The sequence below is a fragment of the Quercus robur genome, chromosome 3, assembly GCF_932294415.1.
Source record: "Quercus robur chromosome 3, dhQueRobu3.1, whole genome shotgun sequence".
Taxonomy (NCBI): Eukaryota; Viridiplantae; Streptophyta; class Magnoliopsida; order Fagales; family Fagaceae; genus Quercus; species Quercus robur.
Genome location: NC_065536.1, coordinates 3,209,459 through 3,234,928, shown reverse-complemented (window position 1 = coordinate 3,234,928; position 25,470 = coordinate 3,209,459). Strand labels below are relative to the sequence as shown.

Below are 25,470 nucleotides of genomic sequence, written 5' to 3'. Positions count from 1 at the left end.
CCTGTGTTCTTTCTATGAGAAAATTTCATCATTATTGACCCTAAAAAGTTCTTACGAGTGCAAAGACTATTGGAATAAGAGCCTAACTGCAGAACACGCTAAAATATAGAAGCAATCTAAGGTGTATTGGTTTGCAAAGGCCAAGTGTATGCAATTAGGTATTGACAGGGTGGTTGTTTGATAAAACAATAAAATTCAATTAGTACTAAACAACTGTGGTGGATTTGGTGCTGGCTTGGAGCCTTGCAGCATCTTCTATCAAAAAGCTTATACTTTAACATATATATACATCTACATTTTCAGAAAACACACACACATAGAGATTCAAGTTTGAGTAACATTAAAGATTCAAATTTGTTGAACCACAGGGTTTAGTTTATTTTTTGGGTACAAACGCAATTTTTTTCTTTTTAACTAACAAATAGGTCACAAAATCTTTGAATGAGATTTCTTAGGATTCGTTCTACTATACTTTTTTGTTTTTGGTTTTTTTGTTTTTGTTTTTACACCATGTTTGATTTTGGCCACCACAGAAAAATTATTGAATGAGATTAAAGACACCCATAATTCATATTTGCTATATGTGAAAAAGATAAATTGAGGAAGCCAGATCTCATTCGTAGTTGCTCTATGTGAAAAAGATTGAGGAACAAGCCAAAGCTTCATTTATTTACAAACCAGGATGCACGGACACAAATACAGGTATGGGTATGATACAGCGACACGAGCAATTTTTCAAAATTATAACATGATACGGCATATTAAACACTGTTATAACACATGTACAACATAAATATGACACGGGTACAGCACTCTAAATGAAGTGTTCATGCATCCTAGTTTATAGATACAAGAGCATAGCACAGTGCTCCCACCTGAAGAAGCAAAAATGGTTTTCAACATAATTGGAGGAAGCAATATTCGTGAATCAGAACCACCCAAGAAAGTATTCTAGCTTTGCACACCGCAAATCATGGGAGTTTATGCTTTATATTGCTTTAGAGTATAAGTTTCACTATTATGTATGATATATATATCTTACAGGAATATATGAATGGCGTTTTTTGAATTAATTACATGATGAATTGTTTACACAAACAGTATACAATCACAACTTTTCTCTTTTATATAGTGGAAGTAATACTTCAATTTCTTTACTTTTATTATGATAATATGCTATACTTTTTTACTATATAGCCTAATTGTAGATTTAATCACATCATTATGATTACTGAAACTAATTAATATATATTACAAAAAGGTATACCCGCCCATGGTGTGCGTAGAGCTTTGCAAATTTTTTTTTTTTTTTCCTAAATTTACACAATGTTTCTCTTACAATTCAAATGCAAACGCTTTGTTATAAACAATTACAAATGTCATTATGAGAAAGTCGATATTTTAGATGAGAATTAAAAAATTATGCAGTAATAACTATTCATTTATTTATTATTTCTCAAATAAATTATATATTATATAATTTTATGATCAAAGTTTTGCAACGCATGGACTTCAACTGATTTCCATTAAAGTTAGACTATCAAGTACTAACACAAAAACACCCACACCAATTTTTACACTAATATCATCAATCCAACACATTCATTCTAGCATCAACACCCTAACTATGTGGCTTAAGATAGGGTTTATGGACCAAGGTTTAGGTCATGATCAATGGAGTCGTAGGAGATTGAGAAGAAAGGGCTAGAGAACAATTGCACAAAAGCTCTCTCATTGACCATTTTTCATTTTAATTTTTTCCCCTTAAAGAAAGAATTAATATTTTTTCCCACTAACAAGTGATGTTTGGATGATCCAAAAAATAAAAGAAAAAAATTTCTTTGAATTATTCTTATATTTTTTTTTTCCTTTACTTTGTTTGCTTCTCTTTCCACAAGAAAAGTAGCAAAATGGAAATCTTTACCAGAGTTTGGAATTTTATGTCATGACTTTTCTTGCGTGTTGTTATTCGTGGGCTAAAATACTGAAAATTTTACAGAGACTAGTAATTTTTGATGATTTTTTTGTAGTGTCCTTTGGATTAATGGGAAGAATTGCTTTAGTGTGTTTTTGCGTTGATTTCTAAAGAAAATAAAAGGTTATTAAAATAAAAGTTTAACCAATTTAGAATTGTATTAATGGATTGCTAATGTGGTAGTATCTCAACCATTTATTTTAAAAGAAATGTAGAGATTTAAAGAACTCTACTTTATCCCAATTCTATTATTTATATACTAGCTTCATCACATGTGCTTTGTACTTGTGATGAGGCTATTTTTTTATTTTGGGTTTAGTCATAATTCTTCGTTAATGAAAAAAAAAAAAAGGAATTTATTAAATTAAAAAAATACAATTTATAAACATGCCTATTCTTTAAACACTTGTAGGATAATAGATTGATAAGAGAAGCCATGCAAAACGGTGAATTTTAGGCCCCTACACCAACCAGAAACGGTGTTACCAAATACAACAATATCAATATTCTTCCAATGGAATTTGGCTGTAAAATAATCTTATTTTTTTGGTAGGAGAAGTAAGAAAAAACTGAAGTGTGGCAACTTGAATCATGGATTCATAATTTTTTTCCCGATGGAATTATGGATTCATGATTTTGTGGGTTGGTAGTTTTTTATTTGTGAATGTGTGAACAAATGCTACTAATTCAAATAGTCATCTTGTAGAATTTGTGATTGAGATAATTAGGAACTGACTTGCCGTTCAGAAAAAAAAACTAAGGATATGTGGAATGCCTAAATTAATTTAAGGAATATGGATGAGAAGTTTTAGTAATGGTTTTAGAGTAGGAGTGTTAAAGAAAATTAGATTTGAGATGAAAAAAAAAAAAAAAAAAAAAAAAAAAAAAAAAAAAAAAAAAAAGTGAGAATAGGGATTAAGGAAAATGAATATATATATATATATATAAAAAAATAAAAATAAAAAACCCAGAAAACGATAAATCTTGTTGATAAAGTAAAAAAACAAAAAAAGAGATGAAATATGTTGACATTTAAAAAAAAAATAAATAAATAAATAAGTAGAATTGTTTTAAAGATGTGAGTTAGTGGGAGAGTGGTAATCTTTTGTAGGCAAACTAGAAGTGTTTTCTTGTTTTGACAGCTTATGCTCTGGTCTCCACTGGTCTTGCCAAGCTTGGATATATCTACGTTAATATAGGTATGTGGCAATAGTTTTACGTAGTTTCTCTTTTTATCATAAATCTTATTTTTCTCACTTTCCCAGATGATTGCTGGGCTGAAATGCATCATGATGCCAAGGTTTGGTTTTTCTTACAATTTTTGCTAAGTTGGTTTCTCTTACAATTTTAGTGTTTTTGAACTTGTAGTTGCACAAAACATTTTATTTTACTTTTTCAGGGTAATCTATTGCCTAAGAATTCAACATTTCCATCTGGCATTAAAGCCCTTGCAGATTACGTTCACAGCAAGGGCCTTAAGTTAGGAATCTACTCAGATGCAGGGTAACATGACTGTACTACACCCTAACACAACTTTATGCTACATTATTTATTGTTCAATATCGATATTCCCTTGTTACTGAAACAACTAGGAAAACAAATGCTTTCACCTCCACTTTGCAGGCAATTTACTTGTAGCAAAACTATGCTTGGTTCACTTGGTCACGAGGAGCAAGATGCCAAAACTTTTGCTTCATGGGTAGGAAATCTAGTTTTTATTTTCTTTATGGGTTTTACTTTGTCCATTTTTGCTATTGACACTACTTGCAAATACCAAATCATGCAATAATGAAATTTGTATGCAGGGTATTGATTATTTGAAGTATGATAACTGTTACAATGATGGAACAAAGCCAACTGTTAGGTAATATAGTCATCTTGACATTAACCTCACAAGTAAATGGGGAAATATATATGGATCTTTTTATTTTTTATTTTTTATTTTTTAGCAATGTATGTTCAAACTTTGAGATAAGAGAGTATAATGATCCATTTTTTTCGTGTTAGATACCCTGTAATGACTAGGGCACTAACAAAAGCAGGTCGTCCAATCTTTTTCTCACTTTGTGAATGGTAATCCTATATCTCTAACTTTTAAATCTATGTTGTGAAAGTCACTCCATTAATGATTATTTTGTTTGATTTGTATTTCTTTCCCTTAATAGGGGTGACTTGCACCCTGCTCTATGGGGTTTTAAGGTTGGAAATAGCTGGAGAACTACTAATGACATTTCTGATAATTGGAACAAGTAGATTAATTTCATGTTTCTGTTAAGTTCATAATTGATTATACAAATTCTTAGCCTAAAATCGTTTCTTTTGGTCTGTTCTCCCACAGTATGCTCTCTATAATAGACTTGAATGAAGTATATGCTGATCTTGCAAGGCCCGGTGGTTGGAATGGTTAGTATTCTCCTACAATAGTTTAAGTCACACTTAACATAATTTTAAAAAAAATATAAAGCTTTTGGTCCACTTTTTTCTATGAAATCTATTTCATATTATCTGCTTGACTTTGTACAGATCCTAACATGCTTGAGGTGGGAAATGGAGGGATGAAAAATAATGAATATATAGCCCACTTTAGTTTATGGGCTATTTCCAAGGTATTTCAGGCAATACTATCTGGAACTAGATGCTCATGATTTGAATGAATGCATATTTTTTGGGTTTTGGCCTGGGATGCACGGACGTGGCATCCAGCCCAGCGCACCCGCGTCCGACGCGGCGGGACGCGGCAACGCGGGAGGGACGCCGTAGACCGCGCGTTCGTGCCGCGTCGTGCCGCGTCCCGCCACGTGGCAGCCCCGAATCGGGCCGACGCGGCTGAAATCGGCGCGACGCGGCCCAAATCGGGCCGACTCGGTCCGTATCGGCCATATCGGTCAATATCGGCCGGCGACCGATACGGCCGAAACAGGCTGAAACCAGCCGTGAAAATCGTCGGAGAGGCCGAAATTCTGACCTCAGATGCGTTTCTTGCCTTATTCTTTCTTTGTTTTGTGAATCAAGTATATTAATGTGTTTTTTAAGAATATTTTAATAGTAAAAATATATAGAAAATATAAATAAAAATATTTTTAATAATTTTTTAATCGCCGAGTCCCGCCGCACCCGCACCCTACTTTTTCAAAAATTGCCGAGTCCCGCACCTGCACCTGCACCCGCACCCGAGTCCCGAAACGCACCCGTGCTTCATAGGTTTTGGCTAACTGTTAGCTTAAGCATAAAATGGTATTGTAGGCTCCCCTTCTCCTTGGTTGCGATGTGAGGAACCTGACAAAAGAGACATTTAATATCATTTCCAACAAAGAGGTTATTGCAGTTAATCAAGGTAAGTGCATCAATTTTGTAACTGATGGTGTAATTTTCCTCCCATCATGTGCTATAGACATGGTTACGAAAATTGACTTGAGCATCATCTATAACAGATTCACTTGGCATACAAGCTAAAAAGGTTAGGATGGAGGGTAATAGTGAGGTAATTAAGTTTGCCTAAAATATCTTATGATGCGTAGTGTGTACTTTTGTCTCACTTCATATGAGCAAAACATGATTTTTATGTTAAATTGCAATAGATTTGGGCAGGGCCTCTTTCAAGCAATAGGGTAGCTCTAGTTCTGCTCAACCGAGCCACTGTGCCTCATTCAATTACAGGCAATTGGGACGATATTGGAATCCCTGAAAACAATGTCATTGAAGCAAGAGATGTTTGGGAGGTAATTTTGATTAGGCTTTCATTTCTCATGCCTCTTAAGGTCATGACTCATGAGGCATTTCAGTTTTGCATTTGTATTTGTGAGATACCTTCAAATATATGTGTGCATATGTGTTTCTTGCAGCACAAGACACTAGAGACAAGATTTGTTGGAAACTTGACAGCCAACGTGGAGCCTCACAGTTGCAAAATGTTTGTGTTGAAGCCAATTGCTTGAGTTCTACTGCGAAATGCACACTTGGCATTGCTCTCTTCTGTATATTCTTCTTGTTAATTCTTATCTATACCTGATGCTGTAGTGTGAGTGAGTATTGAGATTTACAACTCTCTTTTCCACGGTTTCACGTAATTAAAATTTTATTGGAATAAAGAAGGAAAAATTGGAAAAAGCAAAAGTTTCCTCTTTTGTTCAAACTAGCCGCGAACCTGTGCGTTGCGCGTGATAATTATTTTTATGGTGGTTTTATTAAAAATTTTTTTACAATTTAAACTAATCTAATAATGAGTAAAGTATTTCGTAATTATATTTTTATTTATTATAGGAACAATCCAAAACAACAAAAAATTGTAAACCTAAAAAAAAAAGAAAACTTAACAATGATTAATTGAACCAATATTAGGATAAAATTTTGTTTTTGATAATCTATTAAGTTTTTTTTTTTTTTTTTTGTAGAAATTATAATTTTGGCCGCCCAAAACATATTATCAAATAAACAATTATTAGCAAAATCTAAGAATTTAATTTCTATACATGCATTGTTATAAAATAATAATAATAAAAATAAAATTGCAAAAGTTAAAATTTGTCACCTATCCGATTATTTTCGTTTGGCTAACCTTTGCTTTTTTTTTTTTTTTTCTTTTTTTTAAATAAATGGCATTATAGAGTAATTCTAATACAACTATTAAGAGTACTTTGTCCATCACAAAGGATTAGAAAATAAACAAAAATTAATAAAGTCTCATAGTTTAACATTTAAATTGAGCACTATAAAAAATCGTGCTATGTAACAGAATAATTACCAAATTATCCAAATCATGCTATGTAATAAAATAATATCATATTTTTATATGCTATATTTAATTCTTTAGAACACAATAGGATAACATTTAACAATCAAAGAGAATAAAAAAAAATAAAAAAAAAATATAAAAAAAAACAACAACAACAACAACAATTTAAAAAACAAAACTAAATTGCATTAACACAAAATAGAGTTTTAAAGAATATAAAAAATTATCAACCTAAAGTAGAGGTGCAAGAAAAATAAAAAAATCCACCAAAAAATTTAGAGAGAGAGAGAGAGAGAGAGAGAGAGAGATAGACAAATAGAGAGAGAGAGAGAGAGAGAGAGGGAGAGAGAGAGTGAAGCTTTTTTTTTTTTGGTGAGGGAAAACTATGTATAGAATAGAAGAGATAGTGACAAATTTATAGTAAGAGGGTGTGAATAAGAAGAGACAAAAATAAAGGAAGATGAAGGGAAAGAAGAAGAATGATATTAATGTAGAGGGTAGTGGGAAGATGAAAAGGTAAGGGAGGGAGAAAGATTGAAGAAGTAGTGGGGAGATGAAATGGTAAGGGAGAGAGAAAGGTTGGAGAAGTGTAAATATTAAAAAAATAAATGTTAAAAACAATTATAAGAAAATTGAAAAAAAAAAAAAAAAAAAAAGGCTGAAAAGACTCACACAAAACCCTAAAGCTAAATTAAGGCGAAAAACACATTTTAGTCCCTACATTTTTAGGCGATTCCCATTTTAGTCCCTAAATTTTATTTTTACCGCTTTTAGTCCCTATCCTGAAAAATGCTTCTCATTTTTGTCCTTACCGTTACATCAGAGATGGAAAATGCACATGTGGCAAACGGCAGAATTAAAAAATATTAAAAATATTTTATTTTATTTTAAAATAAAATAAAATTTTAGTTATTAATAATTTTTAAATAAAAATATTAAAAATTTTAGTTAAAAATATTTGTTCTTCATGTTCTTCCCCAAGAACATAATTGCCCAGAAATTCAAGATTTTTTTCCCTTTTATTTCATTTTCTTATCATCCAAACAAGCAAAAACATATACAAAACTATGATCAAACTTAGATCCTGACACAATCAACTAACAACTATCCAAAAAAAAAATTTCAAACATTTGTCCTTAATTTATATTTTTGGAAAAATAAAATTTTAAACTAAATAATACTAACTTAATGAGAATATAAAAAGGGGTAGCTTTGTGAAAAACAAGGGGAGAAGTAGAAAAAAAATGGAGTCAGCAGGGGCAGAGTACTTCTCCAAGGACTTCGAATGGGATGAACTCAGAGCAGAGGTCGAAAACGACCCATCGTTTCGCTACCACTTGCTCCCTTACGAATCTTCAACAATTCCCTCTTCACAAACAACAACAAGAGCAACGACGGCAAAAGAAGAAGATTCAATGGCATGGAAGAGATTTCATATCCATCACTACTCCGGAAAATTCTTCAAGGTGGGTCTTCTTTTGTGAGATTTCATATCCCTTCGAATTTTCTTTTGTGGGTCTTCTTTCATTTTTCTTTATGTTCATTATTGGGTGTTTGGTTGCCGAGAAAGCTCAGGAAATGTCAGTAAACCAAAAGGAAATTGGGTTTTTGAGTTTGGTGGGTGGGTGATATAGAAGGAGGCTTGTGTCATTCAAATGAATTGGGTTTCTGGAATTTTTTGTGTTCATGGTTTAGTGTGAAGTGATTTGGGGGTTTATGGTGTGGATTTTGGAAGCTAAATTTTTTTTTTTCGTTGAGCAATATTGATATGCATTTGGTTGATGGCGTTGTCAATTGTTCTTCCTTTTTTTCTTTTCTTTTTTTCAGATCGTTGTTAGTTGATTGTTAAATTATGTTCTTAAATTTCTGGGCAATTATGTTCTTGGGGAAGAACATAAAGAACAAATATTTTTAACTAAAATTTTTAATATTTTTATTTAAAAATTATTAATAACTAAAATTTTATTTTATTTTAAAATAAAATAAAATATTTTTAATATTTTTTTAATTCTGCCGTTTGCCACATGTACATTTTCCGTTTCTGATGTAACGACAAGGACAAAAATGAGAAGCGTTTTTCAGGATAGGGACTAAAAGCGGTAAAAATAATATTTAGGGACTAAAATGGGAATCGCCTAAAAATGTAGGGACTAAAATGTGTTTTTCGCCCTAAATTAAAAAGGCTTTGGGTTAGGCTTAATAGTGGAACTAAATAAATAAAAAGTAGGCTGGATTAATTATACAGATTTATTATAAGGTGATAGTGGAAGTAAATAAATAAGTAGTGGGTTGGATTTATTATAGGGTGATAGTGGAAGTAAATAAATATGTAGTGAGCTACATTTATAGGGCTGAAAATTGTAAAAACCATTTTAAAATTCTAGGACAAATTATATTTTAAAAAAGAAAAAAAAAATGACGTGGTAGTTGATGTGACATAACATGAGAGCAGTAGCAGCATTAAACGCTATGCTTCAGCTTTTAGTAATAACTAGCGTTTAACCCGCACAATGCGCGGGATCATTTTATGAGTTAAGAAAAAATCAACTTAATATATTATACTTAATGTGATGGTAAAATATGGAAGGGGGTGGATGGTTAGTTGTTCAGATAATTATGCTAATGTGCAAGTGTTCTTCTAAAGACAAACATAACCTGAAATCAACACATGATTTGGAAAAAATGTTAATTGAAATCTCATAAGTTATAATTAATTGGTTCAAGGTTTTTTTAAAGGCTGTGGGTTCGAGAGAATATAGTTATTGAAGTATGAAATAAGTAGAAGAGAAATTTGGCTAATAAAATCATTCTATAGAGAAAAAATTTGTTGCAAAGTGTATAAGATACGTTAGCAATATGTTTGTTTATTATTTTAAAATGCAGTAATTAACCCAAAAAATTCCATAATTCCATTTGCAAAAAAAATTATTATTACTATACATTCTAAAGTATGCATGTTGAAATTTGGTTACGAACACATAGATTTGCATGATCAATAAAGATTTTCCTCTTGTATTAAAAGTTGTCCTAACAACATTTATTTTAAACTTAATCTTTTCCCTTGATATCTCTATCACATAGGATTAAAAATTCTTAAGTTAGCTAGCATTCATTATTCCTAGAATTGGTCCAATATTTTCCAACAACTTCACTCTCAATCATCACAACCCAAATTACACATCTAATCTATGTCACAATTACTTGGAGCCAAACAAATTAACCTTCAATGCAATATAATCGCAATCATGTTGAAATAGTCTTTGAAGGCAAGAGTTATGAAATAAACTTTGAACATAATTAAATCAATGAGTTTAGCATACATCAAGAGTGTCACATTTTAAATTTTTTATGCCATGCTAAACTCATATTCACCACCAACACCACTGCAATGTTTTTGCATAGGTGCAGCATAAAATCTTGTACCTTGAAAAATTACAAAATCTAGTACTAAATCTCCATATCATATCATTTTTTTTTTTTTTTTTTTGCATTCTATTAGAAGTAGAGAGAGACTCAACATATCTTGTCATATGCAGAAGAAGTGCACAATAAAAAATACAAATAATTTTTACCTTTAACCTTACAAATAAAGAAAAAAATTATTAATCAAATGTATTATACTATCTAAAAAGAAAAAAAAAAAAAAAAAAAAAAAAAAAAAAAAAAAAAAAAAAACTCATTTCACATCTCTTGTAAATTCCAAATGCTTATTAAGCCTGCATGGTTTCAATATAGAAATCCAAATGTTCAAAGGTTCTACACATTCATTTGGTCACATTTTTAACCCATGGTACTAACAAAAACAGAAAATACCAGACATAGAATTTCATAAATTTAAATGATCACAAAAATAATACATATAGAATTTCATAGACTTGATAGAGTGTGTTAGCCTTCGAATATACATATATGTTGAAAGAAAGACACATTTTTAACTCCAACCAACATTTCTTGTGATTTGTGACAACTGTATAACTACCACCTGCCATTTGTCAATATTTATCTATAAGCTGATTTGGCAGAAAATACAAAACAATAATATTAGTTAGAATGCCACAAAGATGTAACATTTTCCTTCATATTTACCCTAGAAGACCATATCAAAAGGTAATATCATAAATGTTTCTACAACAAAAAGCAATAATCGAAGAAAATGTTCCTTCCACAGCACTTCAAAACCTTTGTGCACATAAGTAATCATAAGCTAGAGGAGCCTGTAGCTGCCAATTCAAAAGAAAGGTGGAAGATTTTCAAAATCAAACTCAACAATTTCTATAGATTCAAAATAAAAAACATATAGCTTCACTCCTAACTCCTAAGCAAGTTCACAAATAATATCACAATAAGCATGATGTCTATTTCCTAATAATGAAGACTTTATAGTCATCAATCAAATACAATTAGATCATGGTAATTATGGTAAGAAGTGTTTTCGTAATAGTACTATTTGGTGTTTGGGCTGAAACACACAACAGTTGTTTAGGCAGTGTCTGTTGCTGGTTGTTTCCGATAGTTTCTTTCATACTTAAAATATGTTGATTCAAGTTTCTATTAATAACTTAATATGTTAGATATGCCACAGAAACATGTCTTAACATCCATGAAACACAGTGACTTTTCTCATCTTCTGTTAAATATAATGCTTTTCTAACATAAATCATGCATGCCAATAATACCAACCTGTTGATACTATTTTAGCTAAAAGGACTTGAGTTTCATTATAATACATTATGACGGAAATTTTCTACCAAGAATATAGGAACATACCTATTCTGCAATGAATTGTCTAGGTCTTCATTTCCTTTGCCTTTGAATTCAAAAAATACCTGATAGACATCAATGCAAATGAGGCTCTAGAAACTGAGTTCCTATACACCATGACACCACAGGGGGAAAAAAAAAAGAAGTTTTGGGTTTCATTTACGGTATGCTGGCTTATCAAGTATAATTATCTAAAATCCATAAAACATGGTAGGTTTAAATAAATGAACTGTAAAAAATAAAAACATTTGAAAGCTGAGTAAACAGAACTCAAGTTTAACAATTTAAAATTTCTACTTCATCTAGAATATAAGTAGTCAATAATATGGAACATGGTGGTTATAATGAAGGCCATTCATATTATAGTAGCATACTGAATTCCCAAAATTGAGCATATATATACTTGGACAATAAAAATGAAATTAAGCATTATATTAATGAACTAATTTATGGGGAAAAAAACATAAAATTTCATATCCAATCATTTTGACAGGGAACCAACTTATTTAGAATCAGTTCCTTAAAAATCAAAACACCAAAACTCACAAACACTGGTAGGGAAAAATAATGGAGACCATAAACCATATATAAAAACTCAAAAATCAACAGTTCCAGTGCATGAATTTATAATCATAAGCTTAACCACAAACACTGAAAAACTAAAATGCTAGAGACCACAAATCAAATACACAATAATGCTTGAAATTGAAATTAGCAATTACAGAACCCTCAATATTATAAACTAAAATCTCTCAAAACCCAACACAATGTTGTCACTTAGCTTTCCTAAATTGTAAGACCACAAAAACACAAATAAGCCAAATTTATTACAAAGCATAGCCTAAAATTTAAAAAATAAAACAAAATAAAAAGAACTCTAACAATCTATTTGGCTACTGGGAAAAGGTGGGTAAAAGTTAATGAAATCATAACAATTTTACAGGTCAATTGAACTTAGAATAAAAACTAATTGAATCCAACCAATTTTTTTTTTTAGACGAAAAAAAATTGACTAAAGTATACAAAACATTCATACAACCAAAATCAGCACATGTATATGCAAAATTAACCAAGCATGTTAATCAATACTAATCCAATTACAAATTGTAAGGTTGAATTTATTCAACCATCTAATTGGCTTTATTCCGTGCCAAATTTGCTTGTAATTCAGCATTTAGTAACCCTGTATTTAGGTGGGTTTGTTGTAAGGGTAGTGAGTGAGATAGAGTGAAGTTTGCTCAAGAGTGTGCAAGAAAACAGAGTGTCACGGCTGGGACTCGCGGGTGGACTCGCGGCTGCAAGCCGCCAGAAGCTGCACACGTGCCAAGCATGCTGGAAGATGAACAGTCATGCTAGCTGGAGCACTACAGGACAAAACAGGACAACTGGCCATATGGTTAACTCGCGACTGGATCTCGCGACTTGGTCAAGCCGCGAGCCACCCCTATTTTGGAAAAACCTGACGTTTCACATTCCTCTCCACTCCAGTATAAATACCCCTTTAACCCACGATTGAAAGAGAGCTTCCAGAGAGAATTTTGAGAGAGAAACCCTAAAGAAAAACAAGATTGTTTCACACACAATCCCTACATTAGAGTCTCATCAAATTCCTCACTCTCTTCCTCTCCATTGCTAAATCCTTGAGAGGCATTATACCAAACCTGGTTCTCACCATCATCATCTCTGTGAGACAGTCGTTTGGAGTTCTGGGAAGCAGTTAGGAAGGAGCCAATCTTCATTGGTTGATGCTACGGTGTAGTAGCGGAATCCGGGAAGCTAGAAAAGAAAAAGGTTCGGCGCAACCTCGTTGGAGCAAGAAGCTTGGAGGGCTTAGGTGCACTGGGTAGATTAGGCTTGGAGGGTCTATTGTTGTCCTTGTATCCCAACTGTATTTTCTAGTGGATTGATTACCGCTTGGAGGGCGGCGGAGAGGTTTTTCGCCGAGGTCTTCGGTTTCCTCTTCGATAACACATCGGGTGTTATCTTTGTGTTTGCATCTTCCTTCCTCTCTATCTCTGCCTTTACATTATCTGCTGTGGTTTAATTTTGTTATGGCTTAGATAGTTGTTTAACCAATTTCATATTATAGCATATGTTAAGTTTCCGCACACTAGTTGTTTGACATATTGCTTGTGTTGGTTAAGTTGATTTTGGGGGTCTAAACGTTCAAAAGTGTTTTTGTACACGTTTTTGAACTTTCAATTGGTATCAGAGCGGGTACACTGCTATTGGTTTTATTACCTTAGTGTGATCCTAGACCCCTGTGTTGTGGTTGTTGTTTTCGTTTATACCATGCTGGATTGTAGCTCAAGTGTTTGTGAAAATGTCTCTATGCATATGTCTGAAAGATGTCTTAATGATGATCTTGTAGAGTTATTAAAAATTAAGAAACATGCTAGAGTTTTTGTTCACATGCTGGAATATCTTGAGAATCAGAATCTTGTCTTACACAGTAGCATATCTGAATCAAAATCATTGATTAAGAAATATAAAAGAAAGAATAGAATGTTGTGTGAGATGATTGAGAATCTGAAAATGAAAAATCAATCTAAAAGTAGCATGAAACCTGATGATGAGTTTGTGTTTGAAGGTCAAGAATGTCTGTCACATGTGAACCTATTTGTGCATACCTCATTAAAGGTGTTTAATGCATGTTTGTGGTATCTTGACAGTGGGTGTTCTCGCCATATGACAGGGGATAAGTCACTGTTTAAGTCACTCAAAGAAAAGGTAGGTGACTATGTGACCTTTGGGGATGGAAGCCATGCTCAAGTCCTAGGCAAAGGAACCATTGAGATACCCGGTTTGCCTCTGTTGAAAGATGTGCTGTTCATAAAAGGGCTGAAGGCGAATTTGCTGAGCATCACTCAAATTTGTGATGACGATTTCCTGGTACAATTCTCCAAGAAAGGATGTTTGATCATCAATGAAGAGGGGATTCAGGTTTTGGAAGGAAATCGGACTACGGATAATTGTTATGGAATAGTTCCCACGGCACCAATATCGTGTAGAAGTGCTCGGGTGGATATGTTGGAGCTGTGGCATCACAAATTTGGGCATGCCAACTTCAAACAAGTAGCAAAAGTCTCCAAACTTGAAGCAGTCGAGGGACTTCCTAAGTTTGGAAAAGTAAAGAAGACCATTTGTGGTGCATGTCAAATGGGGAAGCAAACTAAGGCAAGTCATCACAAGGTAAATGTGATAGCCACCTCTCGATGTTTGGAGTTACTTCATGTTGATCTGATGGGGCCCACCAGAACTGAAAGCCTAGGGGGAAAAAGATACATTATGGTCATTGTGGACGACTACTCAAGATACACTTGGGTTGAATTCCTTAGAGAAAAATCAGAAGCTTGTGAGAGGTTGGAGATTCTGTGCAAGAAACTACAAAATGAAAAGGGGATTCCGATAGCCAAAGTTAGAAGTGATCATGGGAGAGAATTTGAGAATGCAAGATTCGAGTCCTTCTGTGAGAAGAATGGTATTAAAAGAGAGTTTTCAGCTCCCAAAACTCCACAACAAAATGGAGTGGTAGAGAGAAAAAATCGTGTGATTCAGGAGATGGCAAGAGTCATGTTGCTTAACAAGCAAATACCTCAAAAATTTTGGGGAGAAGCTGTCAACACCTCATGTCACATTGGCAATAGGATTTTCTTTCGAGTTGGTACAAAGAAGACTGCATATGAGATATGGAATGGGAAGAAGCCTAAAGTGAAGTATTTCCGGGTATTTGGAAGCAAATGTTATATCTTAAATGATCGAGAGAATCTTGGGAAGTTTGATGCAAGAAGTGATGAGGGTATTTTTCTTGGCTACTCTACTACAAGTCGAGCGTATAGAGTGTTTAACAAGAGAACAAAGGCTGTGATGGAATCCATAAATGTCAAGATTGATGATGCCTTACCTAAGGTGGAAATGATTGATGATGTAGAAGGGCCGAGCACCGAAGAGCCTGATGTTGAGGTAGAAGCTTTGGATATAGAAGGTGAAGAACCTATACCAGAAGTAGAATCGACTCCAAGAATGGAAACGAGATCGATGACTAGAACTTCAAGTCCTCTTACTCCTCCAGAAGTTCATCCTCCTATCTCTCGTAGTGATGAAGTTTCCACTTCAAAAAGGCCATCTTCAAGAGTTATCAAGAATCATCCGAAAAGTAATATCATAGGATCACTTGATGACGGTCTTCGCCTCAGGAAAGGAAATATTCTACTAGCCAATCATGTAACATATCACTGTTATCTTGCACAGTTTGAACCAAAAAGGGTTGAAGAGGCTCTTCAAGATGAGAATTGGGTTGAGTCAATGCATGAAGAGCTGAATCAGTTTGTGAGGAATGACGTGTGGGAACTTGCTCCACGGCCTGAGAACGTTCATGTTATAGGTACAAAGTGGATTTTTAAAAACAAAACTGATGAAGATGGAGAGATAATTCGAAACAAGTCTCGGTTGGTGGCTCAAGGATACACACAAGTAGAAGGGGTGGATTTTGATGAATCATTTGCTCCGGTGGCAAGACTCGAATCCATTCGAATCCTCATGTCCATTGCGTGCACGTTGAATTTCAAACTTTATCAAATGGATTTTAAGTGCGCTTTTCTGAATGGATATCTAAATGAAGAAGTTTTTGTTGAGCAACCAAAAGGATTTGAGGATCCTCATTTTCCAGACCATGTATTAAGATTGAAGAAAGCACTTTATGGTTTGAAACAAGCGCCTAGAGCCTGGTACGATCGTCTTACACATTATCTTCTAGATAGAGGTTTCAAGAGAGGGTACGCCGATCGAACTCTGTTTGTCAAAAATGATGAAGATTATCTCCTTGTGGCACAAGTCTATGTTGATGACATAGTGTTTGGGGCAACTATCGAAGATCGTGCTACTGATTTTTCTGAGGAGATGAAGAAGGAATTTGAGATGAGCATGGTGGGGGAGCTCACATTCTTCTTGGGTCTTCAAGTCAAACAACAGAAGGAGGGTATATTTGTATCTCAAGAGAAGTATGCCAAAAACATTGTCAAGAAGTTTGGCCTAGACTCCAAAAAACATGCCTCCACTCCCATGAGCTCTTCCACTAAACTGAATGTGGATTCATCAGGAGTTGAAGTAAGTCCTACATTGTATAGGAGCATCATAGGAAGCTTGCTCTACCTTACAGCAAGTAGACCGGACATTGCTTTCAGTGTGGGCGTTTGTGCCAGGTACCAAGCTAATCCGAAGGAATCTCATCTGACTGCTGCTAAGCGAATCATTCGATATGTGAACGGTACTGCAAACTATGGTCTGTGGTATTCAAAAGACTCAAATGCGTGTCTTGCTGGGTATTCAGATGCTGACTGGGTTGGCAGTGTAGACGATCGGAAAAGCACTTCAGGCGGCTGTTTTTATCTTTGTAACAATCTTGTTTCGTGGATGAGCAAGAAGCAGAATTCAGTGTCTCTATCTACTGCAGAAGCAGAATACATCGCTGCTGGAAGTTGCTGCACTCAGCTTCTTTGGATGAAGAAATTACTTCATGACTATGGAATTCCTCAAGAAACGATGTGTGTCTTCTGTGACAACACCAGTGCCATCAATCTTTCCAAGAATCCTGTTCAGCATTCAAAATCCAAACACATAGAGATACGTTACCATTTCATTCGGGATTTGGTAGAGGAAAGAGTTGTGTGTCTTGAGTTCATACACACTGACAATCAAAAGGCGGATATCTTCACCAAGCCTCTCGATGGTCCACGGTTTGCATCACTCCGTAAGACCATTGGTGTTGGTACAATTCCTTGACTCTCTTGTGTGTTTTGTGCTTCACATATTTATAATATGCTAAATCTGTCTGTGTTGGGGCACACACCTTTTGATTAGTCTTTTTGTGCATCATGTTTCTAGTTTGTTTGTCCATTTGTGAATACTGTTGTTTCTTTTTATGTTTGTTCAATCTTTTTTGCTTCTTGTGTCAAAAATCCAAAATCACATAAAAATTAGAAAATCAATAAGCTTGATTGACTTTGTTTGGGTTTTGTCTCAAAACTTGTTTTGCCTTGTACCTTTGTGCTAATGGCTTTGTGCATTTCCGAGCATTGCTTGTTTTCATGCACCTATATCTCTGTGGGAAAAATCTTGAAATCTCTGTGATTGTTGTAAATAGATCTTCAAACTTGTCATGAATGATTAGTGAATGGTTATGTTGATCTTGAGACATGCATAGACTTGTGTCTATATATCTTCCCACTTTTTATTTATGTTTTGCTTAAAAGAGCTCACCAAATGTAAATCTCCAAATGAAAAGAGATATTGAGCTGCAAAAGCCTGTCGCACATTCTAGTATTTGACTAGGAAAAAGGGTAAGCGACCTTATATTAAGAGTGAATGTTCATTCAAAAAGGCCAAAGGCCTATTTTTTCAAAAGTGAAATGTTATACATCCCTCTCACAATGAGAGATGATTGCTTCAAAAGATCAAAAAGATCAAATGTTATGATTGAAAGTGGAGTCAAATGCAAAGCTCCAAGTTATGTTATCAAGTTGTGTGGGAGGTCATATATACATATTTCTATAATTGAGATGGGTCACATGATCTAGTGCTAATTGTGTATGCCTTGGTTGAATTGATCATTGAAGCTTCACATTAGACAAAGGACTATCTCATTGTTGATATCCACACACAACACACAAGTTTATGTTCAATAAATGCCATATTCATTTGTGTGATTGTACTTGATAAAATGTGTTTTCACATGCTCAATCTTTGTTAATTCAAGCACAAAAAGATTTTTGAGTGTTTTAGGTGTTTTTTGGAAAGTATTTTGTTTGAAAAATCTGAAAATTTCAAAAATACAGTTTTGCCTTGTTTTGGCGGCTCAGTCGCGGGTATGTCAAGTCGCGAGCCTCAGTCGCATCTTCGCTGGTCAGTTTTGGCGACTTGTTCGCGAGTGGAAGGTCCAGTCGCGAGGATCACTCAGAGATTTTCGCGGCTCAGCTCGCGACTCACTCGCGGGTAGACCTTCCAGTCGCGAAAAACACTTAGAAAAATTTTTCAAAATTTTGTTCTTGAGTGCTTTGGCGGCTTGAGCTGGCGACTGTTTGGCGACTTAATCCAGTCGCGAAAATCGCGTGTTTTGGACATACAGGGGCAGTTTTAAAATTTTTTGTTTTCCCTCGATCTTTTTGTGACTGTTCATTGTCTTTTTCTTCTGCACTTTCCCTTTCACACCGTGCCTCCATTGTCGATCTCCATTGTTTGCTTCCTCTCAGCTAAAAATCGTCGACTAACAGGTATGGTTTTCTGTCTTGCACTCTTATTTTCCTGCTGTCATGGTTTTCCCTCTAGATTATTCACTTTTGAGTGTAGTTTTGTGATGGGTTTTTAGCTCAACTATTATTCTTTGTTCTAGCTTCGCTTGGGTGCTTATGTTTCTGTGTTTGAGCTAGTTTATGTTGGTTGTTGTGTTCTTCATCCTGTGCTTAGCTAGGGTTAGCAATTTTTGTCTGATCTGCTGTTGCTATCATGTTTCACTTTGATCCTGTGTGGTATCTTGCTGATGTGGTGTTGATTTTGGTCCTTTTTCAGCTGATTATGTGGTTATATTTGATCTCTCTATACTGTGTAGTTCTAATTTGGGCCTTTGGTGTCCCTCATTGCTACTTTCTGACCATACTCATCCAGCTGTTAGGGTTTCTTCATTGTTCCTAAATTTTCACTAACCCACTGCTGATATAGTCTGTTGGATTGTGTTCTGTCATTTCCCTTGTTTATAATACAGACTGGTCATGTCTCCATTCAAAAAGGCTGCTGTTCCAAAGGGAAGGAACCCGTAATTGATGTTGATGAAGACACACCTCTCCCGAAAGTGACTCGCTCTTCATCACAGCGATTCGATCCCAATAAGTTCAAATCATATGCAGCCTATCAGTCATATGAGAATTTTTTTCTTCATGCCACACCATTACTAGAGAGAGCTGTGGATCTGCCCTCACTTCATAACACTGACATTCCGATATGTTTTGCTCACAAGGATTGGAATTACCTTCTCTCTGATCCGGATATCGTGTATGAAGAGTTGGTTAAAGAATTTTATGCTAACGCAATTGTGGAAGGAGATGAACTTAAGTGCTGGGTTCGGCAAAGGAGCTTTTCTGTCTCTCCTACATACCTGGTAGAAATTCTTCACATCAACAGACCCATTTTTCGTCATTCACCGGTCTATGATGATCTATGTCCTGATGAGGAGCTTCTCAAACAAAGTCTTGGTCAAGACTTGGAGTTCTCACCTAATGGCAAATCCATCAGTGTTTCCTCCCTCTCTCCGAAACTGCGAGTGCTTACAATTGTGATGTTTCACAATTTGTACCCTTTATCAAGTACTGGGTATATGAATCTCGGACGTGCTTTGTTTCTTCATGATCTAATCTCTGATGAAGAAATCGACATTTGTGCTCATATCTTTCATGTTCTGCGCAAAACGGTTCTTCGAAGTGAGTCTCGGATATGCATTCCTTTCTGTAGTCTCATTTCACGGATCTTGAAGCTCAAGGGAATTTATCCAACGGCTGATGAGTCTCCTATCCCCAAACCAAGTCCAATCAACATGCGTACATACAATGCAAGTGTTGGACATAGTCGAAAGAGAGCCAAACCAGAAACCTCTGCATCTCACAGTGATTCTCAGTTCAGCAATCTCTCCCTCGATGTGAAACTTGATCGCATTGTTTCCTCTGTCCACGAGTTGAATACAAAGATGTCTGGACTCACTGCTTCTCTACACCATCAAAGCAACCGATGGGATATGAAGTTTACTTCTCTTCAGACTCAGTTGGATCAAATTCAGAGAAAGCTAGAAGAGGATGACTAGCCTATTCCATGACAAAAAGGGGGAGTGATAGGCATAATCAGAGGGGGAGGATATTACCCTAAGGGGGAGCGTCTTTATCTAAGGGGGAGTGTCTTTATTTTTTTCAGTTTCATTTCTCTCTTTAAGTTGATATATTGTGTTTTGTAAAACTGTTATTCAGGATATTCTGTGTGGTTTGTACCCATGTGCTTTTGTAAGCTTTTAGGGTTAATGTTTTATGCATAGTTTGTAGGCTTTATGGTATGTACCTTGCTTAAGTGCAGCCTTTATGCTATGTTTGAAATCAGTACTTTAATCTAAATGTTATGCATTTTGGTTTATGTACTGTCACTCTTGTACCCTTGTAGGATTGTTCCTAGATGCATATGCCTTGTGTGCTATGCATTGGTTGAGTGTTGAGCATACAAGTGTCTTGCCTTGTGCTTGTTAACTTGTATGTCCTTGTGTTCATTCCAAGTGTGAATGAGCACTGTGATCACTACCTTGTGGTGTTCACTTGGTTGATCAAGCCATGGTTTGTTTATTTACTCCATCTTTGCTTGATCTCATATTGCCTGTTTCATATGCATTTATAATTTTCTGCTTACAATGATCATGGTGTATTGTTGTGTTTCAGGAGTTTATGTTCATATGATTCAAGTGCTTCACAGCTTCTAGAGTTAGGTGTGAGTGAGTTTTGTTCAACTGTTCCCAACTCACATGTTAAGTCTAGAGTCTGTTTTAGGGTTTTGTCACGGAATAGCCAAAGGGGGAGATTGTAAGGTTGAATTTATTCAACCATCTAATTGGCTTTATTCCGTGCCAAATTTGCTTGTAATTCAGCATTTAGTAACCCTGTATTTAGGTGGGTTTGTCGTAAGGGTAGTGAGTGAGATAGAGTGAAGTTTGCTCAAGAGTGTGCAAGAAAACAGAGTGTCGCGGCTGGGACTCGCGGGTGGACTCGCAGCTGCAAGCCGCCAGAAGCTGCACACGTGCCAAGCATGCTGGAAGATGAACAGTCATGCTAGCTGGAGCACTACAGGACAAAACAGGACAACTGGCCATACGGTTAACTTGCGACTGGATCTCGCGACTTGGTCAAGCCGCGAGCCACCCCTGTTTTGGAAAAACCTAACGTTTCACATTCCTCTCCACTCCAGTATAAATACCCCTTTAACCCACGATTGAAAGAGAGCTTCCAGAGAGAATTTTGAGAGAGAAACCCTAAAGAAAAACAAGATTGTTTCACACACAATCCCTACATTAGAGTCTCATCAAATTCCTCACTCTCTTCCTCTCCATTGCTAAATCCTTGAGAGGCATTATACCAAACCTGGTTCTCACCATCATCATCTCTGTGAGACAGTCGTTTGGAGTTCTGGGAAGCAGTTAGGAAGGAGCCAATCTTCATTGGTTGATGCTACGGTGTAGTAGCGGAATCCGGGAAGCTAGAAAAGAAAAAGGTTCGGCGCAACCTCGTTGGAGCAAGAAGCTTGGAGGGCTTAGGTGCACTGGGTAGATTAGGCTTGGAGGGTCTATTGTTGTCCTTGTATCCCAACTGTATTTTCTAGTGGATTGATTACCGCTTGGAGGGCGGCGGAGAGGTTTTTCGCCGAGGTCTTCGGTTTCCTCTTCGATAACACATCGGGTGTTATCTTTGTGTTTGCATCTTCCTTCCTCTCTATCTCTGCCTTTACATTATCTGCTGTGGTTTAATTTTGTTATGGCTTAGATAGTTGTTTAACCAATTTCATATTATAGCATATGTTAAGTTTCCGCACACTAGTTGTTTGACATATTGCTTGTGTTGGTTAAGTTGATTTTGGGGGTCTAAACGTTCAAAAGTGTTTTTGTACACGTTTTTGAACTTTCACAAATCAACCAAATTTAGTTCATACTATGCAAGTTATGTATTTGTTAGACAGAAAATAACATAAGAAAGGCGGAATTTTTTAATAATAAACAGATTTTGCAAATTAACAAAACAAAACTCACAAACATAATAATAAATGATGCTAAATACATTCATAACTGATTGTGCATGATGTGTGGGGAGCAAGACTTCATCTTTTTCTAATTGTCTTTCTCTGAATTACAAGGTGAAATCCAAAATCAAAATTACCCAAATATGCAAATTCAATTCCCATCCAAAATTCCCCAAACAAAACTATTCCTAATCAAAAAACCTAAATCATAACCGACTGAACCATAATACCCACATGTAAATCATAATTAATGCCTAAATTTCAAAAATAAAAAACAGAACATAACTCTGTCTCTACCTTTTAACAACAACCATCATATAAGGATTGAAAATAAAAGAAAGAAGGAAGAAAAGGGGAAAAAAATATGAAATAAAATTCAGAGAATGAAATTGAAACGCTTGATGTTTTAAAGTCACAACCTTTCCAAAATTTTATTTTGTTAAGATTAGAAACGGAAGTAAAAAATTAAATTAGAAACGGAAGTACAAAATTAAGATCAATTTTTTTTAGTGATTTTTGTAATCCAAAATAGGAAAAAAAAAAAAAACAAAAAACAAAAGAAAATATCGGAAAATTTAGAAAACAAACATTTTGATGGAGAACCCAAAAACCTGAAACAAAAAGGAATCAAAACCAAAATCAAATCTAAACCTATCCAACAAAAAAACTCAACATAAAGTAATATTTCATATCGAAATCCAAAAAAATTGAGAAAAATGTACTGGAGGCAGTTCGACGATCTGATGGTGGCCGATAGATAGCCTAACGGTGTTGATGCCCATAAATTTTTCTTTCTCTATGCATGTGCTTGCAGTTGTGGTGCTCTAGTCTGGCGATTGACGGCTTATGAACACAGTTTCCTCTCTCTGTATCCTGCGTTTTTTTTTAGGAGTATTGCAAGCCTTTAAACTCTATTTTTAACCAGTTATTTTTCCTTTTATACTGAGATGCTATCAAATGGTGTGTTAACCTAACGAACCAATATAATATATCCTTTTTTAATTGCAAGCGTGGCAAAGTTTTGAAAGCCAAAACATTGTACCATGCGAGTGTTTTATTTAAAAGCTGTGTACGTGTCAGCATTTTAAGGGGGTCTTTTTTCCTATTTGTCAATATCTCCTTAAATGCTGGAACTCACTTTCTCTCAGCTTCTGTTATTATATATATATATATATATATATATAGATGAGCAATGAGTAGTAGTGTAGTACTACTATATAATCTTTATCCCCCCACAAGGCTGTTCTTTCTTCTGTCTTGGCATTACCTTTTTGTAATAGAAGGAGCAAAACATTATTAATAATTTATGTTAAGAACAATTATTATTTGGTTAAGTAAATAAATTATTAATTAAATTGAAAAAAGGATTCACCTGCAATGCAATGTAAATGCTATAATACTGGGGCAAAAATGGCCCATTACCATCAATTTTGGAAATAATTTGCCCAGAAACACTGTTTCTGAACTATATAGCAATGTACCACTTTACCAAGCTCGAGTACCATGTTTTTTTAATCCACTGTCGCCCCATATTCAAGGAGCCCTATAGTGGCGTTTTTAAGCCCTATAGTGACGTTTTCGGGCCCTATAGCGGCGTTTTTAAGCCCCCATACCAGGTTAAGGGGCCCTATAGTGACGTTTTCGGGTCCTATAGCGGCCTTTTCCTGCAAAATTTTTTTTATAAGTCCCCATAACAGGTTCAATGGGCCCTATAGTGGCGTTTTTAATCCCTATAGTGACGTTTTTGGTCCCTATAGCGGCGTTTTCCTGCAAAATTTTTTTATAAGTCCCCATAACAGGTTCAAGGGGCCCTATAGTGGCGTTTTTGGGCCCGAAAACGTCACTATAGGGCTTAAAAACGCCGCTATAGGGCTCCTTGAATATGGGGCGACAGTGGATTAAAAAAACATGGTACTCGAGTTCACCAAGCTCGAGTACCCGAAAAAGTGGTACATTGCTATATAGTTCAGAAACAGTGTTTCTGGGCAAATTATTTCCAAAATTGATGGTAATGGGCCATTTTTGCCATAATACTGGTTTACAAACTAGATTGCCTTGTTTGAGTGGTGCACTTTGACAAGATGATATTGTTAATGTATCACAATAGTTATTTTATAATTATAAGTAGCTGCAAGTTTTAAAGGAAAAACCATGCGGCTCTATTTAATCGACAATTTACTATTAATAATTCATGAATTGCAAAAGAAAACTATGTAGCTTTATTTATTGGACAATTTACAATTAACAATTCATGAATTACCTATTTATATCTTTTACTGAATTTTGTTTCACATTTTAAGATGTTATTATAAATTGAACACTTGTATTGACATCATGCTCGTGCTTTAAAACTCTTCAAGATTTTTTGGTTTGTTAGTTAAGGTGAGTGGACCTTTATGCCATTTTGAAACATGGAGAAAATTTATGTACAATTCTTTAAGGGTCCGTTTGGTTGAGAGAATGGAAAAGTGGGATAATAGAAAATGGAGAAAGGATGGAAAAGTGGGAGGATAGAAAAGATTTTAGTTTCTCTCATTTGTATTTGGTTGGGAGGATGGAAAAGTGGAGGGATGAAAAACTTTTTTTGTTTGGTTGAAAATAAAGTTAGTATAAATATACCATCATGTTCCTATTAAATAAAACAAAAAGTAACACATTATATTTTTAAAAAATTATTTATAGATAGACACTTCAATTAAAAAAAAAAAGCATAAGAAATTAACCCAAAACTGTTTTCTGGAAAAAAAAAAAAAAAAAAAAAAAAAAAAAAAAAAAAAAACACCCAAAATTAATGAGAAAATAAACATATGAGCATAAAAGAAGAAGAAGAAGAAGAAGAAGAAGAAGAAGAAAGCTAACGTCCAGGAAAAAATCAAAGAAAAAAAAAAAGAAGAAGAAAAGAAGCCAACATGTCCAGACAAAAGCAAGCAAGCAAGCAAAAAAAAAAAAAAAACGTTAGTACTAGAGAAAGAAAAAAAGAGAGAAGGGGGGGGGGCGGGGGGGCGGGGGAAGGAAGCCAACACACGTTAGTAACGAAAAAAGAAAAAAGAAAAAAAGCCAACACGTGGTACAAGAAAAAAAAAAAAAAAAAACTAGCACATTGGACATAGGTGAATTCTAAGAGTATTTTTGGAAGCTCATTTCATGAGCTTTCCTCTCTAGGTTTTCTCTCTATTTTAGAGAGAAAACTTAT

General features: G+C 34.9%; 1 protein-coding gene and 1 long non-coding RNA gene across 2 annotated transcripts; one reads left to right on the top strand and one right to left on the bottom strand.

Annotated features, from left to right (window-relative positions):
* The first annotated feature begins 889 nt into the window (after positions 1 to 889).
* Positions 890 to 5,970, top strand: LOC126716539 (alpha-galactosidase 1-like). Its single transcript, XM_050417350.1, has 14 exons — positions 890 to 946; positions 3,099 to 3,174; positions 3,241 to 3,275; positions 3,375 to 3,478; positions 3,599 to 3,674; positions 3,781 to 3,839; positions 3,983 to 4,048; positions 4,141 to 4,224; positions 4,314 to 4,378; positions 4,499 to 4,581; positions 5,219 to 5,309; positions 5,407 to 5,456; positions 5,554 to 5,694; positions 5,818 to 5,970. Exons 1-14 carry the CDS (start codon positions 890 to 892, stop codon positions 5,908 to 5,910), a joined length of 1,080 nt encoding a protein of 359 aa, XP_050273307.1. The 3' UTR covers positions 5,911 to 5,970.
* A 4,547-nt stretch (positions 5,971 to 10,517) lies between these two features.
* LOC126716724 (uncharacterized) lies at positions 10,518 to 23,173 on the bottom strand. The gene is made up of 3 exons (XR_007652244.1): positions 23,000 to 23,173; positions 11,475 to 11,533; positions 10,518 to 10,927 (listed from the first exon to the last, which is right to left on the bottom strand). It is a non-coding gene; the product is annotated as an uncharacterized LOC126716724 (long non-coding RNA).
* Between the last annotated feature and the right edge of the window lie 2,297 nt (positions 23,174 to 25,470).